This window comes from Symsagittifera roscoffensis, chromosome 2 (assembly GCF_963678635.1).
Source record: "Symsagittifera roscoffensis chromosome 2, txSymRosc1.1, whole genome shotgun sequence".
Lineage (NCBI taxonomy): Eukaryota > Metazoa > Xenacoelomorpha > Acoela > Convolutidae > Symsagittifera > Symsagittifera roscoffensis.
In genome coordinates, this window is record NC_087063.1 from 16479893 (window position 1) to 16499251 (window position 19359).

Genomic DNA, 19359 nt, shown 5'->3' on the forward strand with positions numbered 1-19359 from the left:
AATATCGAGTAATCTGTTCACTTTATCATGTAAGTGAATTGGTACTTTACTTGCTCTCTGTTTTTTGAAAACTGCGTCTGGTTTTAACGGGAGATGTAGTGATGAACTGATTTTTCCAACATCGAATTTTGATGTTGCATAGACTGATGAATATTTAATTAGCTGTTTGGCTAATTTTTCGAATTCGTCTTGTGTTATTTGTGAATGTTGGAAATTAAACATTGTTAAAAATTTTTGTTGGTCCTCTGTGTAGTTACTTATGTTGAATGTAGGTTTGAAATATGGAGTTTTTGTGAAATAATCCGTATTTCTGTTTTCGTTACTTATTATATTATTTATAGATAATTCTTCATTAAGAATTGTAGATTGGCAAATATCTAGTAATTGGAGTATATTATTTACGCGATAGGCTTTTTCGTGTATTGGTGATATTGTAGCGTTGGTTTCACAATATCCTAAAAGTCCTAAAGGTAATGTTACTTGGTAAGGTGTGTTGTTATAGACATGTAAGGAAATGATATCGGAATTCGAATTTTTCAAATATTTTATGGATGAGATTGTGATTTTGAAAAATTTGTGAATAGGTTTGAATTCAAATTCTGACATATAAAATTTTTGTTTGTTTTGTTCTTTATCATATTGGTGAACTTGTTTGATTGAAAAATTATAGATATTTCCTGATAGTGGTTTTAGGTGTTTTCTTTGTTGGTTAAATATCGGGTAGAATTTTGAAAAGAATGGTGGTTGTTTATTTAATCTTTGAAAAAATGTTAAGGATGTTTCTTTTGTTTTTGTATATTTATCTTTGATTAATATTTTACTATTTAGTATGTTAATTGTTGGTATATACTTCGAAATAAATGGTATTCCAATGATATTATATTTAATGTCAGTGATATGGAATATTTGTTTAAATGGCTTATTTAAAATTTTGCTTTGCTCCATTGTTCTGGTGGGGAGGAGAAATAATTGGATTTTTCCGTAGTTTATCAATGTTGATCCTTGTGCTGTTGCTAACTTACTGGAGGTTTCAAGAGGTGTTAGCTTTGGGTGTAAAGTTTTTTATTTCATTCCATGTGGGGATGTTTATTATGTTTGATTCTGCTCCTGAATCAATTAAAAAATCTATTTCAAGGTCTGGTGGTTGAAATTCTTTATTTCTTGGGCTTTCTAAGAGAAATGGTATTGTCCAAATTTTTTCTTTGGGTTGTTCTTTTTGTATATTTTGATAAATGTGGTTTGTATTCAAGCATTTTGTTTTGGTATTTTTATTGGTTTGATTTGTAGTGTTAATCTCATTTGTTTCTTGCGTCGTTGGTGTGGAATTTATGGGTGTAGTGTAATAATTTTGAAGAAATTCTGATTGATTTTCATATATGTGTGATGAAAAGGGTTGTTCATATATGACAGATTCATAGTCATTTTCGACTTTTATCATATTGATAGAAAGAGTGTTTTCAGTATCACTTTCTGAATCTGATGATGTACAGTTTATTTGATTGAGTTGTAACGTATCAGTTACTGTGTCATCAATACCTGGAGGGTCTGATGTTGTTTCTGGGTTAGATTGTACTTGATTGATTTGTCTTTGATGTTTAGGTGTACTACTTCTGTGGCGATTATTAGAATTATTATAGTTATTATTATTCCGGTGTGGTGATTGGGAATAATTTCTATAACGATTATTATAACTTGAGTGTCGATTTTGTGAATTATTTCGCGATCTGTTTTGGTAATTATTGTTTGGTCTGTTATAGTTCGATCTATTATATGAGTTATTCCTTGATTGATTGTTCGGGTAATTCTGGTTTCGGTTGTTTGAATAACTTCTATTTCGATTATAGGAGTAGTTTCTATTCCTATTGTATGATGAATTTCGTGATTGGTTGTTTGGATAGTAGTTATTTCTTGATTGGGAATTAGATCTAGAAACAAATCGTTGTGTATTTGGATTTGATCTGGAGTAGTTATTTCGACTATTTGGTCTATTGTAGTGATTTTGTGATGAATTATTCGTGTTTCTTCGTTCTGGTGATCTTCCTCTATAACTTGAGTTATATGGTGATTGATTTCTTGTATAATTTGTATTGTTCGGGAGTGGTTTTCCTGAACTGTTGTTGCTGTGGACTGTTTTGTTCGGTAGATTTTGATCTTTTTTCATGTATTGATAGAATGATTTATTTGGTTCTTTATATTTTTGAGGTTTATTTTGATTGTCTTGCTGTTTTTGTCTACATTCGGAAATACTATGTCCGTATCGTCGGCAATAATTACACCATTTTTTGAAAGATGGTTTGCCTTTAAAGTTTGGGTTCTTTTCGTAAATATTGAGTATTTCAGTGATTTTTTCAACGAGGTCTGTCTCTGATTCCTGTATATTATTAATATTAGTGGGAGTCGTTTCAATTCTGTTAACGTATTGTAATTTCAGATTTTCCGTTTCTTCTAGTTTCATCGTGATTTCTGCTTGTTCTAATTTGTCTACTAGTTTTCGAAAATCTAAATCGGGTTTGCGAATTGAAGAAGGATGGGATGCTCTCTTTTTTATTGCTATTTTCCTTAATTGTGGTGTTAAGGTCATCATTAAGATTTCTGTCATCTTTGTGTTTTTATAGTCATGTGTATTTAATGAATATGCTTTTCGAACTAGTGTTTCGATTCGTACTGCTATTTGCTTGATGGTTTCGTTTGGTAATCTGCGAATTTCATTACATAAAACTCTTTGTTGTTGTTTGTTTCTTTCGGAGTCAAACATTTTTGAAAATTCCTGTGTAAACCTTTTCCAGTTTGATTTTATTTCTAGAGGTAGTACTGAAAACCATTTTTGGGCTGCGCCATCTAAGGTTGTTTGTATTAACGCTGTGCGTCGATGTATCCAATTTTGATGTAGTGGCGTATTAATTGGTTCAGGTCCAATATTTAAAATCAGGTTTGCTGTTACTGCATTTAAATAATCTTCTACAGAGTATTCAGGGTCTGTTCCTGTGAAAACCATTAAAGGTTTGTTTGATGTTATTGATGATCCACCCATAAGGTATGGATTCATTGTCATTTGTAATGATTCTGCTGCATTTGGCATTTGAGAAAAATTTGAAAGTTGGTTTCTTGTTATTTCATGTTGTTGGAGATAATATGGGAGTGGTATTTCATTTTGCATTTGTGATGGTTGATACGAGTGTGCAGTCATTGGATTTTGTTGTTGAATTGGTTGAAAAGATTGTGTATTAATTAAATTTTGTTGTTGAATTGGTTGTTGATGTTGTGCATCTATTGGTTGTGGAGAAAAATTTCTATGATTTGTACGTGTTTTCTGTATTTCTTGTCTACGATATTCTTGAGTATTTGGTGCAAATATATCTGGTTGTAAGAAATCATCATCTGAGGATAAATAATCCATTTGATAAGATGTCTGTTTTTTATTTTTATTTTGTTGAAAAAATGGGTAATTTTCACTGTGATCCTGTGGAGGATTTGTTTGGAAATTTATTGAATTAGGTTGGGTCATTGGGTTATCCCAATTTCGAGATCTTGTATATTGGTTAAAATTTCTTTGTGGTTGGTTATATGTTTTTGATGGATGTGTATAATTATAATTATGGTCTGCAAAGTTGTTTCTAGTGAATGTTTTGCGTGTTTTTGATGGTATTGTCATGGGTCTGTATGTTTGGTAATCCATATGTGAATATTTAGGGGCAACCGAAGGTTTAACGGTTGATTGTAAGGTTACCTGTGTTTGTGAAGGATTTGTATTTCTTGGTGTTGTTAAATTTGGGCGTATTGGTGAAATACTTTGTTGTGTAGTTGTTGTGTGTACAATTTCTTCATTTATGAAGTGTGATGGTGTCTGGATATCTTGTTGAGTAAGATTCCTAGTTCCATTGAGGTTTTCATTGTGTATGACTGTAGAGTTTAAACTATTATTTTGTGTATCGGGCAAAAATGTATTATAGTTTAATGGTGTTGCATCAATGGTTAATGGTATTACTTTTACATAATCTCTTATGTAAGATATCGTACTTATTGCTTGACTTGAGATTGATTGTGGGAAGCTTATAAATGCGGGATGAGACCATTCGGGGTCCCAAACATAATCTGATTGTTCTGTGATAGCGGTATCATCGTTCGAGTTTTGGGGTCTAAAATTTTTTCTTGCTTGTGCAATTAAATCAATATTGTGTGTGAAATAATCTATTATGAACCATGCCAAAATTTTTTGTAGATCGTGTTTTGTATGTTGTGAAACGTCGTCTTTCGTGAAATTTTCTTTAATGATGTTTAAATAACTAGAGAGTAGTGTGATTTCATGTCGTACTCTTAAATGTTTAGATGTTTCTGTCGGTGAGACATTTGTTATTGGGATTTCGTTTTCTAATATCGAAATATAACTATATATTATTGCGAAAACTTCATTGGTGAATATGGAGTTTGCTCTTTGTGAGTTATGATATTGGATGCTTTTTATATATTCTGAAAAAACTTTTGAAAATTCTAAATCAAGATCGTCTGTTTGAATTGTATATTTTCTATTATTATGGTTTGGTGAGGTGAATTCTATGGAGTAGATTCCATACTGTTGTGTTATGTTGCATATATCTTTTAAGTAGTGGTCTATGATTTGTCTTTTGATTTTTACATCTGGGAACTCTGTTTTACATGGACTGATTCCGGGTTCAAATAAATTTAATAGTAAATTTTTGCAAAATATATGCTGTCCTCTATCGGTGGTTGCATCTACTATAAAAGGAAAGATTTCATCATCATCTGGACTTTCTTCACCTGGGGTGTGCGTTGAGCTCATTTTTTCGTTCGATGACTGTTAATATGTAATTATTAATGTGTCGAATTGGTTGATTCCAATTGTATAAATGTACTGGTTTGTGTTTATACTGCTTTTTTATTCTTCTTTTTCCTCGTTTTGATGAATTTGAAGTTGTTTCTGAGTCAGAAAAATATAATTGATCGTGAAGTGGGTAATTTTTATCTATTGATTCTTTTAGTTTGTAAAGTTCGTCTAAACTGTTGGTTTCTGATTCTGAAAATGCGTTTCGATTTTTTGAAAATCTTTTTCGTGTTATTTGTCTTTGTTTCGTTATTATTTTTCTTTTTAGTGTTTGTCGTTTTGTTCGAATGTATCCAACTGTTTGTGTATGAGGTGTGATTACAAGGTCGTATTTTTTGTTATCTATTTCACAATTGTGTAAAACGATTGTTTGTTTATTTCCTAGGTTTTTAAATGACATAAGGTTTAGGATGACGGATGCAAAAGGTTGTTAAATGATTTCTATTTTCTTAAACTGTTAGTTCTTACGATTTTTTGGTTAGCTTAACCTGGGTCTATTTGTTCAGGGTTGGAGAGAAAAGTATATCGATTCCGAAGAATGATTTTTTACTTTCTCGTGGCTAGTATAAGTTAAGGTGTTAACTTACTTAATCTTACTTAGGGGTAGTGATTGTGTTCAAGGGTTGGAGAATAGTAAATCGATCCACAAGGTTCAGGTATAATTAGAACGCGAGTAGTTCGTTAGATACTATTTTAAACTTACTAAGTCTAAGATTTATCCTGGGTCTGGTAAGAGGGGGGGGTCAAGTGAAGGATGAATAACCGAAGTTCTTCACTGTTTATCCTAATTTGAATGATTTGTTTTGTTTAAAAATTTCTATTAGTCTTGGGTCTTTAGAAAGGGTTGGGTAGTGAATCGACGTTTGAGGTCGTTAGACACTAATTAAGTGGGTGGGGGAGAACAAAGTTGTTCTGTTTGATCCAAGGATAAGCCTTGATGATCAAATTTGAAATTTAATTAAGTAGAAAATGATTTAAGATCCAAGGATAAGCCTTGATGATCTGGTTTTAAAATTAAGTGAATTTAAGTTTTAATAAAATTTTAAATGTGTGTTAAAGGAAAGATTTAGTGTTTTGATGATGTTAGTGGGTTTATGATTGCTGTTATGTTTTAGATGATGGAGCTGGAACAACAGGATGATTTATGATTACTAACCATTTATTGTCATGCTACTAATTTTTATTTTTTATTTTTCAATAAATATTTTTCAAACATGTTTTGTATATTACTGCAGAGTTTTAGGAAAACGATCTTAGATCTTTTTATCAATCGTTATTGTATATTAATAATTTTGTTTAGCGCCTGAAATGATTTTGAAGATTAACTTCAAGGTTTTATGTTTGCAAATGAAAATCTAAATTCATTGCCAGTAGTATTCTAAATATAAAAGTTTGTTCTGGTTTTTGCCTAACTATCATATAGCTATATGGCAAGTTTCTACTTTGTCGTATGTCGTCTCTGGTTCGAGGTCTTCTTCCAATTCCGGGTAGTTCTGTTATGGTTCGGAATATTGGCTCTGATCTATTGAGTCGTAGAGACATTTCGATTAAATTATTGTCGTATAACATTTTTTAAATGTTTTTGTCTAATTTCTAATCTATTTTGGTTAATTCTAAGCTATTAAGGTCTTGTTCGAGACTTATGGTCGCACCAGATGAGTTAGGACCGAGTTGGTTAACTCATAGAGTAATTTCGGATAGGGTACACCGTCTGCTCGTCACGCTATCTTATTTTCGGCCGGATAGATTCGTGCAACTTCTTAGTCTAATACCGATCCTAATCTTACTCTTATACTATCTAGTCTCAGGTTGTTTAACTAGTCTCTGCTAGGCTCAATAGATCTAGGGTATACTGGTTTATTGCGGCTGCTGAAGTGCTCGGGAGAGTCCAACTAATTTCTAAGTTAAATTCAAATCTCTCTGGTGCTGAAATTACAAGTAACTTCAGCACTTACAAATAAGTGGGTTGTTAGTTAGATGGATCATGATTGGTTAATATTAAATACTTTACATTGGTAAAATATCTAATTTATCCAATCATAAAATGTAGTTTAGATCAGGTTCCATATATTTTTGATCGAGTCATTTTGAAAACAATATAAAGCCCACTTTTGCCATTTCTACTTATGTTTGCACAAATGCAACTTCGCAGCTGTGTTGAGCCTTTTTTCTCGAAAAATTACAGTGGTCGAAACTCTTTGTGGTTGCTCAGCAAATTTCTTTGCTTTTCCAAATATTTTTGTCTTGTATTTATATGGCCAACGGGAGCGGTCTTCCAAACTCGTACAGGTTTCTTGTTTTAAAAGGATGTGTTTCAAATTGAGTTATTTTTTGTCTCTCAGATGCTAATTGTGGCTCTGAAGCCTCAAACGTGTTCAGTGGCAACTCATCGGGCCAAGAAATGGCTGAGATACTCTATGCTCCCCCTGATGTCTTCACACTTGTCCTCAAGGACGACACAGGAGCTGAAAAGTGTTGGGAGAGACAGGTAAGCTGATTAACTGTCTGACATGTCATTGAAAAGTTGATTTTAAGCAGAACATATGGTACATCTTAGCAAAAAGTGGTAGAACTTCACCTAACTGCATATATAGAAAAAAAACCGAAAACTATTGCACTAATTGATGTGCCCTTAACGCAGCCTATAAATTAGCAGTATCCGATGAGCTTGCGGTGTATATGTCGGAATTGAAGAGCGGTTATAACTAGGTTAAAACAGGACTCGCTCGCACATCTTTAAATAAAAGCGCTTCAAAAACTCAAATTAATCATTGGTTATAACTGTATATGGATGCATAACCTTGGTCTTTTCTATGAATGGATCCTGTAGATATCGGAACGATCATATTAAAATTGAAGGCCAAATCCGTGGCTGACATCTTTGAAAAATTATCGGTAGAAAATCAAATGGCAGGGGTCTAGGACTAAACCCCCCACGATCAAATCCCCCAGGACAAAATCCCACCGGATAACATCCCACAGGACAAAAGCCCCCAGTTTTTAATTTAAAATCCCGCACACTCGAACGGATTAAAAAAGAGACACTAAAAACTGATTTAATTGAAGAAAGATAATTAACAGAAAACAAATAGATGGATTATAAATTAAAAGCTAAAAGGACAAGTTGACAGCTATGGCTTTAAGATAATCCAATTCTTTGTAGTTAACGGCAGAGCATATCATTCTCTTCACGCTTCCAAAATTACCCTAATACTTTTTGTGAATTTTCTTGCCGAGCTGCATTTGAAAAGAACTAAAAGTTTGCAATGACTGCTGTCTCTGAATGGCCTCAATGAACTTCCGTATGGCACGCTTTGACATTTGCAGCATGAATTCGAATAAACGATGAATCCTTCAAGAGCATTTTTTGTCCTGGGGAGGTCGTCAATGGTCTAGAAGTAAACATTCGACATATCCATGTCGAACGCGATTTCCGTCTCGTCGAGTTTTGCGTTTCTTTGCCTACAAAAGTGTCCTCAGGACTTTTGCATCTTTCTAGTATTTGTTTATACCAGGCTTCTACGTGTAAGGGTGAGGCAAATGCAAAATCAGCTAAAAGACGTATAGATAGGTTAAATTCCTTGTCCTCGCGATATTGTACAGCATAACCAAATTCGAGTATCTTTCTGTAAATGGCTTGCAAGAAGTGAAAGACACAACCTTGCTGTTAAGTGCAAATTTTTTTTTAAAAAAGCAAAAAATCTAACTTTCGTTAGGGTAGTTGAGAGAAATCAGCATGGGAACAAAATCAAGAGCAAAACTTGCCAGCTGTTGATAGATAAAAAAACGTTGTGTCGCTGTTGGAAGCAGCTGAGACAGGCCGCGCTAGAGCCAAGCCGTTGATCAAAATTCACGCCCTTGAAGGAATTTTTTGGAAAACACATAGTCCACAATTATCCAAAATCAGTTGCTTAAAACCTTCTGAAATTTTTGACGCCAAAAAATTAAAATCCACATATGTGACTGATGTGGTTAAGATCATTATTCAGTTAAGAAAAAGCTTGGTTAAAACTAAAGCTTAGTGAAGCAAAAACTTGGTTAAACAAGACAAAGATTATTAAAATACCAATTTTCCCAAACTTAATTGGAACTCAACATTTTTTGCCAAAGTATTTTAAGTAGTTCGAAAAATTCGTGTAAAAAAAATCGTGCAACAGATAAACCAGATGTAGTCAGAGTTGAAGCGTAAAGTTTATGCTGAAATCATCAATTTTGCTGAGTTTATTGATCCGATAGAAAACCGGTTAGCTCGTATTTTTTTTAAATTTAAACTGACACTCGTTTTATCTAAAATTGGCGTGTGTTCCTCATGTACTAAAACGTAATATTCTTGTTGCGTTGATGAGACGCTTCTTGTTAAATGTTGGTCAAAAAATGATTTCTTCAGTTTAAAAATGTTGAAAAAGTCTTGGGAACAGCATGTATGAGCAGTTGATCAGCGCTGAAACGCAAAAAAAAACTTAAGAAGTTCGATTTTCAAAATAAATTGTAGGCAATTGTTTTTTGTCATTTTTTTTTGCTCAACGGGCGTCAATACAAGTTAGTTTGAATTGATTGGGTTAGTTGATTATGAAACTCTTTCATATGTGGCTAATAGACTTTTTCCGGATCAAATTAAACCTAACTTGAAAATAAAATTTTTGTTTTTGGACTAAACTTAGTAATTGCAATACGCCTGCAACTACTCAAAAATTTAATTTCAATGCATAAATAACGCTGAGAGTTAGCGTTTTCTTTATTTTCCTCCAAAGGAACTTATTTTTTAATACTAATTTTTGAACTCATTCATAATTGCGTTACTTTTTTTGGCTCATTGCCATGCTATATTTTTAATGTGTTGCAAGTGATGTAAAGCTTTGATTCTCCTCTGTTTTTAGATAGTGATTTTTCGAATTAAGTTATGATCAAGACGAAAATTTAAAAAATCAGGAGGGATATTTAATTTTAGCAAAATCGAAACAAGACTGCTCGCATCAGGGTGAACCCTGAATAATCAGACTGCCTTTTAAGGTCTATGGAGCAGTAATAACAGGAAAAAAAATAAAATGAAGTTTTTTTGTTAAAATTGAGGTTTTTTTCTGAAAATCATCCCCCACACACTCCACATAAAGTACAAAGTGATAGATTTTGCTCCTAGTAAAAAATCAGTTAGCACAAATAAGCTTCCTTCTACCAATTTGGAACTATTGAACTATTGATTAAGACGGATTAAACCTCCGCTTACGTTAAAAGCGCGAAATATATCGCTGGTTAATTGTCTCAAATTGGCCAATATGGCAATCTTTAAACTCCCATAACTTTACGAAAAAAAGGCTCACAATTAAAATATATTTTCAAATTTAAGCTCAAGACAACAATACTTTTTGAATGATGTAAAACAAATTCCGTCAATATGGATAGTTAAAAAGCCGAAGTTTGTCCGAAGGAAAAAATACCACCCCGAGCACAATCATTACATTACTTTCGTTACGAAAGTCGGAACAATGAAAAAATCCGCTTTTAAATTAGTTAAATTAGTCAACATCATTGATTGCTAAGTAGTGATCACTCAGTATTTCGGCACAGCACTCAATTTTATGTAATATCTGCCTGATTTAGACCCTAACAAACACGTAGAATGTTTAGCTCATTTCGGGTCGAGGTCCGCGACTCATATTGCGATTGAATTTGGTCGACGAAATGGAGTTTGAGCAGAGATTTGAACCAGAGGTTTGAGCAAACTTGCAATATTGCTAAAACTGGGTTGCACAAAAATGCAACATGGGTTGCGCAAAGTCAAAACATGGATCGCTCAAAGTCGCAACATGGGTCGCGCAAAGTCGCAATTCGAGTTGCGCAAAGTTGCAACGTAGCTAAAGGGGTCGGCTAACTTGCAACATGGGTCGCCCAAAGGCGCAATTCAAGTTGCGGAAAGCCGCAACATAGCTAAAAATGGGTCGCGCAAGTTCACAACTTAGCTAAAAATGGGTAACCCAAAGTCGCAACATGGGTCGTGCAAAATCACAACATGGATCGCTTAAAGTCGCAACATGTGTCGCACAAACTTGCAACCTGCGCCACCCAAAGTTGGAGCATAGCTAAGATGGGTCGGGCTAAGTTGCAACATGTGTCGCTCAAAGGCGCAATTCGAGTTGCGCATAGCCGCGATATAGCTAAAATGGGTCGCGCAAAGTCGCAACATGGGTTGCGCAAAGTCGCATCATTGGTCGCGCAAAGTCGCAATATGGGTTGCGCAAATTCGCATCATGGGTCGCACAAAGTCTCAACTTAACTCAAATTGGGTCTCCTAAATTCACAACGTGAGTCTCGCAAAGTCGAAACATGAGTCGCACCAAGTCGGAACACGGCTCAAAACATATCTCGTGCAATTTCGCATCATGAGTCGTGCAAATTCGAAACATGTGTCGATTAAAAAGATAATGTCACGCGTTCTCTTTGTTTGGTTGTAAAAAAAATCAACACTGTATATCTTTTTTCAGGGTAGTCTGACAGAGAGTAATTGGCTTCAAGATGGTCCATCCTGCTTAGATCCAAATGCACAAAAACACACTCTGTGTCTCGTGGATGCAACTTCAATTCAGAGAACCACAGTCCAGGTCAGTATTAATGCCCTCCCCCTGCTTGATATTTCCTCAATTACTGACCCATCCAGGTCAGTATCTTTGCCTTCCCCTCACCCTGATAGATTACAAACACAACCAACCGAAATACAGAACGGTCCTAAATGGAAACGCTGAAAGGTTTTGTATTTTATAACTGAATATATGACTTACATGGGTACTGCAGAGAAGCCCTGTGTGTGGACAGGAGATCGAATCCTTCCGGAGGGAGGGACGTCCGCTTCTGGCTGTCCGTGAAAAAAAATTTGAAATTTTCAGATGTTTCAAAAAGTTTCAGATGCCTCGAAAATACAGGCCTTTTAAAGTTCGCCAGATACTGAATCAAAAATCCTAAGGACCAACTTGTTTTTTTTTGGTTTCGACAATGGTGAAAATTATTGTTGAACTTTTTTGTATGGATAAAGTAATTTACACATTACGCAAACTTAAAGCATGAACTTATGAACTTAAACAATTACAGAGCAAAAACATTAAGTAGGGTAAAATAGTTACAAAAACTGCTTGCTTACTTTTTTAAAAAGAAAATAAATATCACTCATTACTTTTATTAAAAACTGTTCTCAAATCAACCCAAATTGAAAAGTTTATCGATTTCCGGTCTTTACAATTTTAATGCAAGTTTTGGTTTTTTTTAAAAAAATATTCCAGTATCTCAAAAAAACTATCTGAGCGTTTCATTCAACAGCCAATTCATAAAAAAAATTCAAGTAACAACAACACCAATATCTGTCAGTTTGATTCTGCCTGAATAAAAAAATATTTTACGTGGTTCCCTTCGATAATATATTCAATTGCCTGCGTATCTTCCCATGTTTACGCTTTATCAAATGTCTCATGTTCGATTTTTCAGAAACGAATGAAGATTTGCATGTTTAAGATGTATCGTCTATTGCAGTGTATCAAATATTTCAGCCCAAGGTAAGGTAAGATAGGACAGCTAAAGGCAAAGCGAGGAGCGGCAGGGTAGGGCAGCTCAGCTCAAGGAAGTGTAGGACAGGGCAGACCAGGTTGAAGAGAGGCAAGGTAGAGTAGGGGAGCGCAAGGCAGCACAGGGCGAATAGGGGCAAGACAGGGCAACACACAGCAGGGCAGGGCCAAGAGAAGCAAGGTAGGGTAGGGCAGCGCAAGGCCGGGCAGACCAGTGTAAAGCCACGCAGGCAGGGTGGGGAGGGGCACGGCAGACTGAAGCGGATCAAGGCAGGATAGAACAGTTTACGGGAAGGCCAGGTAGCGTAAAGCCAGGCAGAGCAAGGCGGGAGAGTCAGGGCAGCTCAGGGCGAGGAGGTGAGATGCAGGGTAGGGCAGCGCGAGGCAAATCAAGACAGTACAAGACAGGACAGTGCGATGCAAGGCTGAGAAAAGAGGGACAGAGCAGCAGAAAACAAGACCGAGCAAGGCTGCACAAGTTCAGTAACGAGGGGACGGTCAAGGCAGGATCACGCAATTCAGGGTGAGATGAGATCGAACAAACCATTTATCATACATCCGGCTAGCCATTCAATCAGGTATCTATTCGTCCAGTAAACTACCCATCATCCATCAAGCCATCCATTCATCAAACCAGTTTTTTTTAGCTCTCCAACCCTCCATCTAGCCAAGCATCTAAACAACCATCAAATTACCCGTTTTTCCATCCATCATTCAATTCTTCAATTCTTTTTGTTCTTTCAACTATCCATCGAGCCATCTCTTCATTCATTAATCCATCAATCTATCTAGCCATCTATACAACCAATCTGCCAACTTGCAATCCATCCACCAAACCATGTAGCCATCTATAATACCGTTCATCTAGCCTCCCATCTATGCAACTATCCGTCATCCGTTCTTCCAGCAATTCATCCATCGATCAAGTCATTTATCTAGTCATGCATCATATCATGCGTTTAACCAATCAGCCAGCAAAAGATCAAGCCATCTATCCAGCCCAGGTACTCCATCTATTTATAATCATCAATCCCTTTATTATCTATTCAGTCATCCGTCTGTTTAGGTACCCAGTTTCCATTCATCCAGTCATCTAGCTATCCATCCATCCATCAAGCCGTCAATCCAATCACCCAACCATTAAATAGTCCACCCATCGGGCCATCTATTCATCCAGCAACCTATCCATCAAATCATCATCCGTTCATCAATTCCTCCAACCGTCATTTCAACCAGCCAGCAATGCATCAAGCCGACCTCTAAGTCATCCAACCATCCGTTCCTTAAATCATCGACGCAGTCACTCGTCCAACCACTTGTCCATCCATCCATCCATCCATCTATCCATTAAGCCATCTATCTAGCCATACATCATCCTTCCGTCTATCCATCTAACTAGCAATTCATCTACTCATCTACCAATCCAACCAGCCTGCTTTCTAAACATCTAACTATTTTCAAATCTTGCGAGCAAACGAAGCATTCATTCATCCTTCCATTCATCGTTCATCAACCCAACCATCATGGCCTTGTCATTCAAGCATCCATCAATCTATCCAGCCATCCGTGTATTCAGCTATCCATCAAACCAACCAACCAATTATTCAGTCTCTCCAGCAATACATTCATGGACCCATTCGGCGATCCAATCGTCAATTTAATCAGTTATATATTCATTTTCCCGTCTAGCCATCCATCGTTCCATCAAGTCATTAATACAGCCATCGCTCTATCTAACCTTCAGTTTTTCGATTTATCCATCCATTAATCCATTTTTCCAGTCGTCCATCTATGGGTCCATCCATTGATTCAACTATCCATTCAGCCAGCCATCTCTCCATATGTCAGTCAACCTTCCATGCATCCATCCAGCCAGTGCTCCCCTCCATCATCTATCAATATATCCATCCATCGATACAACCACTAATTCAGCCGTCTGAGTTTTGTGATGTTACCTTGTTTTGTTTGTCCCAGAACTTTTTTCCTGTAAAACAAATGCTGTTTTTTTCAGAAGCAGCTTTAATTTCATGCGGCTGATAGTTTGGTTGAAAGCATTGTCCTAGAGTTTGCTTATACAGAATCGCTATAAGACTTGTGCTAACATCGTCGGTGATTCTAACGACTTCAAAAGACTGCATAACTTTTTGCGGTTGTTGCAAAGCATTGACAAAGGCGCAATAGTTTGACGCAATAAAAGCAAATTCTGCTTCAAATTTAGGCCGGTAATTCTAGATAACGGAGAAAACAACTGCAACATGGTGTGTGCCACCACTTTCACAGTCAATTTAAGAACCATTTTGGCAGCAAATTTGGCAAAATTTTTTTTCGTGCTTGAAATAAACATATCGGCAATTGAGAACTCTTTATGGGCACTATTCGCTAAGTTGTGCAGAGTTTGATTGAAGCACGTCAGTAGTATTGTATCGTGTCCCGGATCCTAAGGGGGGGGGGGTCCTTTCTAAGGGGGGGGGGGGGGTCCTCACGTAAAGCAAAATCCTAGGAAAGGGGTCCTTAATTTTTTGGAGGACCCCTATCCTAGGATTTGGTAAACGAAAGAAATTTTCCGCCCAAAAAGCAGAAGACCCCCTACTTAGGATCTTGCTAAGTTTAGCTTAACAACAAGGGACACGATACAAAATTCTTTCTAATTCCAATTTTTGGGGTCCTAATTATTGGTCCTGGTTAATGATATGAGTCATATTAATTGTTATATTTGTTTCGGGCAAATGAACTTTCGACCTAGTTCAAATTTGTTAGTGAACGGTGAATTGACTTTTATGGTATATAATGAAAATGCGCCGGCCAATTTGGCAGCGTAGCTTAACTGTTGGCAGCAGTAAACTAATTCCTTAACTTGACCTAAATTTTATGGTGAAAAGGCAGTAAAATGAAATTACTCTCAAAAGGCGGCGGCCGTTTCTGGGCAAAATATACCAAATGATAAAGTTGTCAAATTTTGAAATAAGAAAAATGAAATTAGAGGGAACTTGGTGTACTGAAGATATTGATAATGGACATTTACAATTAAGAGTGTTTTCAACCGCAGAAAAAAAACTCATTTTTCAAATTATGTAATGAACGCTACGTCGTCTTCCTCGAAAGGGCAACGGAAATTTCAAAGAAGGAATACGAGTTGTTTTTCAAAGAACACTTTTATTTGAGTGAGCTTCAACAAATCTCTTGGTGCATTTCTACAAAACAAAAGTATGGTACTGTGAGCGATTTGAATATTGCTGATTATGAAAACGTTTTCGACTATTCGTTTGACTTTAACTCATTATGGGTTGATAAAGACTTGGAGAGAAAAATCCGTCTATGTTTCAACAAGCTATCAAAATACAAAAAACTTCCGGTGGTTTATTTAATTATTTACCACCGTTATCTTAATGAGTCTAAATGGTATTTGCAAGGTCACTTTTATTTCCACTGTCTTGAAATTCAGCAGGTTGGAGAGGTGTTGGAAAAAATAAATAATGAAATTGCAAAAAAGCAGAGTAACTCCTATTGATTTGAAAATGATTCACGAAATTTATACGTCTTTGAAACAAACTTATCCTGATAATTCTAACCGACGCAACTATTTTCTAGCTGCATGTTCTCTGTTTTTTGTTAGTTCTGATAACCTTAACTACGACATTTTAATTAAGTTGAGACCTTATGGTGGCTTGATTGGTATTGATAACTCTTCCTTGGACAAGTATTTGAAAAATTCCAAAATTTTACGATTGCACGCTGTTTTGCACGATGCGGCCGGATTTATGCACGAATTTTATCAACAGGGTTCCACGTACTGTTACATGTTGCCCTGGAACTGTAACAACAGCTTATTGGGACATTTGAGTGGAATAGCGTTCTGCCTTTTCATTAAGTTGAAAAAACCAGAAGTTTATCATTTACTAGAATGCTAGGCGAGAGATCAGTTGTGCTTGACGTTGAAGGCTTTCGTTACAAGAAAAACGCCTTTGTGGTTAAAGAATTAGCAATAATAACTTCAGACTACAGCGATCGACTCATTTTCCTACCTCCAGTGAATTTCAATATACTACCAAAGCTTGAACAAAAAGCTTACAACTGGTTAACAAATTATTTACACGGTCTCCATTGGGAAAACGGTGATTACCTTTACATAAACTTGAATCAAATACTTCAGAGTTTCGTGTTGAGAAATCCCGGTGCCGTTTTTTACGCTAAAGGAAAATAAAAGACAGAATTTTTGGCCAAGTACTTGGACCGAAAGATTGAAAACCTAGATGATTTGGGCTGTCCTCGGGTTGAAAATTTATGTTTTAAAAATTATCCAAGTTGCAATAAACATATTCCACACTACAACTCCACGAATCATTGTGCCCTGAAGAAAACCAAGGTTTTTTATGATTGGTTGAAAAATGAACAACAGCGAGAGATCAGCGAAAGTGGAGACATACCTATCACCAAATTCAATGCTTTGTGCGTGGATGACTCCAGAGGGTGATATTAAAATTTCATTAACGAGAATAGAGAGTATTGATTGCACTGGCCAAATTGTTCAGAGGAAGGAGCAAATAATAATTTCCGAGGAAGAGTTGTCTACGTTGAAGAAGTTTTTTCCAGTTATTGATCAATTTGTATACTTCCAGAGATTCAAGTTTATCAGAAATGTTAGCCGGCAAGCGAGGAGTATATCTTCCCGAACTAGTCTTAGTACCCAAACGTCAGCCAGGAGTTCAGATGGATCTAAACAGCAGTGAATTGCCAGATGAGATTAAGACGATTGTGAAAGAGGATACTGTGAAGCAAATAATGTACTACGAAAAAACTGCAAATATCCCAGCAAACTTTGTTCTAGAAATGCATGACATAAATGATAGAGATTTCACACGTTATGAAATTTTTTACTGTTCTCAAAACTAATTCAATTTTTTACAAGCTTCATTCAAAGAGAGAAAAAGTTTAACACAGTCTGTAGAATAAATAGTTTCTCAAATGTCAGAAGCAATAACAGCAGTAGATGAACCTGACGCAACAATAGTAACAGAGTTTGTTTATAACGAGACAAACAGTGGAAAAAATTCATGGAAGTTTTGTAACAATGTAACTTTGCCAAGGTCTGAAGTAGTTTTTGTTGCGCAAATGGTAATTTTACTAACTTTCTGCATTCTCAAACTTTCTTTCACTAAATTAAGTTGCGAAGAAACGTCAGTTTGGTTCTCGATTTTATCAGGCTTGGTTGGTTACGTACTACCAAACCCAAGAATATGAATAAAGTGATTGATACTTCGACAAGAATTTTTATGGCGATAGTGGGACCTTCAGGATCCGGGAAAACTGAGTTAATTTTGAAACTTCTGATAGGAAATACTTTTTACCCTAAATTTGGAACCGTTCTATATCTTTACAAGGAGATGCAACCTGCATTCTCAGAAAAAGTGTCTTCTCGCGAAGTGAAAGTGGAGTTCATGAAATTCGAGGGATTCGAATCTGTGAGAAAATTAGAAAATGTTCTTCTAGTTTTCGATTATTCATGTGAAGACATCTATAATGACAAGGAATTTGTTAGGTTAGCGACAGCGGGTAGACATAGAGGGATAGATGTAATATATGTTAAGCATAACTTGTTTCAACAAAGTCGATGGTCGCGTACGATTGATTTGAACACTTCACACATCATTCTATTCAAATCGCCTCGCGACGTTCAGCAACTAGATCTTTTAGGAAGACAATTGAATGTATCAAAATTTTTGAGAAACTGTTACGAATTAGCTACCAGAGACTCTTTTGGACATCTTCTAATCGACTTGGACCCCCGTACATCAGATTGTTTGAGATATTGTTCAAATATCACACCACCTGGGCCAACAGTTTTTTGTTTACCCTTATCTGAAGCAGAAACTACTCCAATCACAAATGAAAAAGAAAAACTTATCTATTCTGCGGCATATGGTACAACTGAAACCTGACCAGCTAAGAAGATTAATTAGAAAAACTTCAAATTGTGAGATCATAACACTTATTTGTGAATGTTTGCTCAATGTAGTCAATGGAAACGTACCCGTTAAAATCGCAAACATCGAACGATTCGAGACAGCATACAAATACTTAATAACTCCAAAAACCAGTGTTGTCAAAAAACGTGCGATTATTTTGAGTAAAGAAGGCTTCCATTTATTTCGACAAATACTGTATTTTTGTTACAAGTACCTCACAACTTAAAGATGACTGCTGAAGAATTCATTCTAATTCCGAAACACCTATATGTTAAAGAGCAGCCACATGCTGCACGTGTTCTTCATGATAATAATATTAAACATAAAAATGCTCAACTGTCCTATCTTAACCGGCTTAGACCCCAATTACCTCCACAAACTAGTAAGACTACTGCAACGAAGGAAACATTTACCGATAATGTTGAGCCCCAACAAGAACAGCTTAAACTGTTAACGGACGATGAAGAAGTACCGGTTGAACGTGTTAAAGACGAAATACTAGAAGAGAAACACAATAGACAGACCGAAAGCATTTTAGGACAGTTACAAGTTTTAGAAGACAGAAAATTTGTTAGAATAAAAACCGTACTTGAAATCATAGAAAATTCAGAAAGAGTAACCATAAACCGTGACAATGAGGTGATATATGTAGATAAAGTACCAACAGGACTTAAAGCTGCAGTTTTTTTATACGTCATACAACAACCAACGAAAAAATTACACAATCCGGCGTTCATTAACATTTTAACTGCTCTCAACTTGAATGAAAACCTGGTAATAAATCGAAATGCCAAACACGCGGTTCAGTCAGCGTCTTTTAACGCTCAAGAGAAACGAGAACCCGGACCCTCAAGAACCCGCTCAACATCGCCCACTTGGCAGGAAAAAAGTAGTGCAAACCTTAAGAGAAGTAAAAAGCACAAACGAAAAAGTCTCAGCGGTAATAAAAAAACCCCAAACCAAAAACGTGAAAAAGAGTCAGAAGAAGGCTCTGACTCATACGGAACGC

The 19359-nt window shown here is 35.9% G+C and overlaps 1 protein-coding gene across 1 annotated transcript in view; it reads left to right on the top strand.

The window, feature by feature from the left end:
• The window catches only part of LOC134839716 (uncharacterized), a 91514-nt gene that overhangs the window by 22878 nt on the left and 49277 nt on the right, over positions 1-19359 (top strand). Inside the window, exons 5-6 of the mRNA XM_063855338.1 lie at positions 7183-7328; positions 11320-11436. Of these exons, the coding sequence (XP_063711408.1) occupies positions 7183-7328; positions 11320-11436 (263 nt within the window). The remainder of the gene's footprint in view (positions 1-7182; positions 7329-11319; positions 11437-19359) is intronic.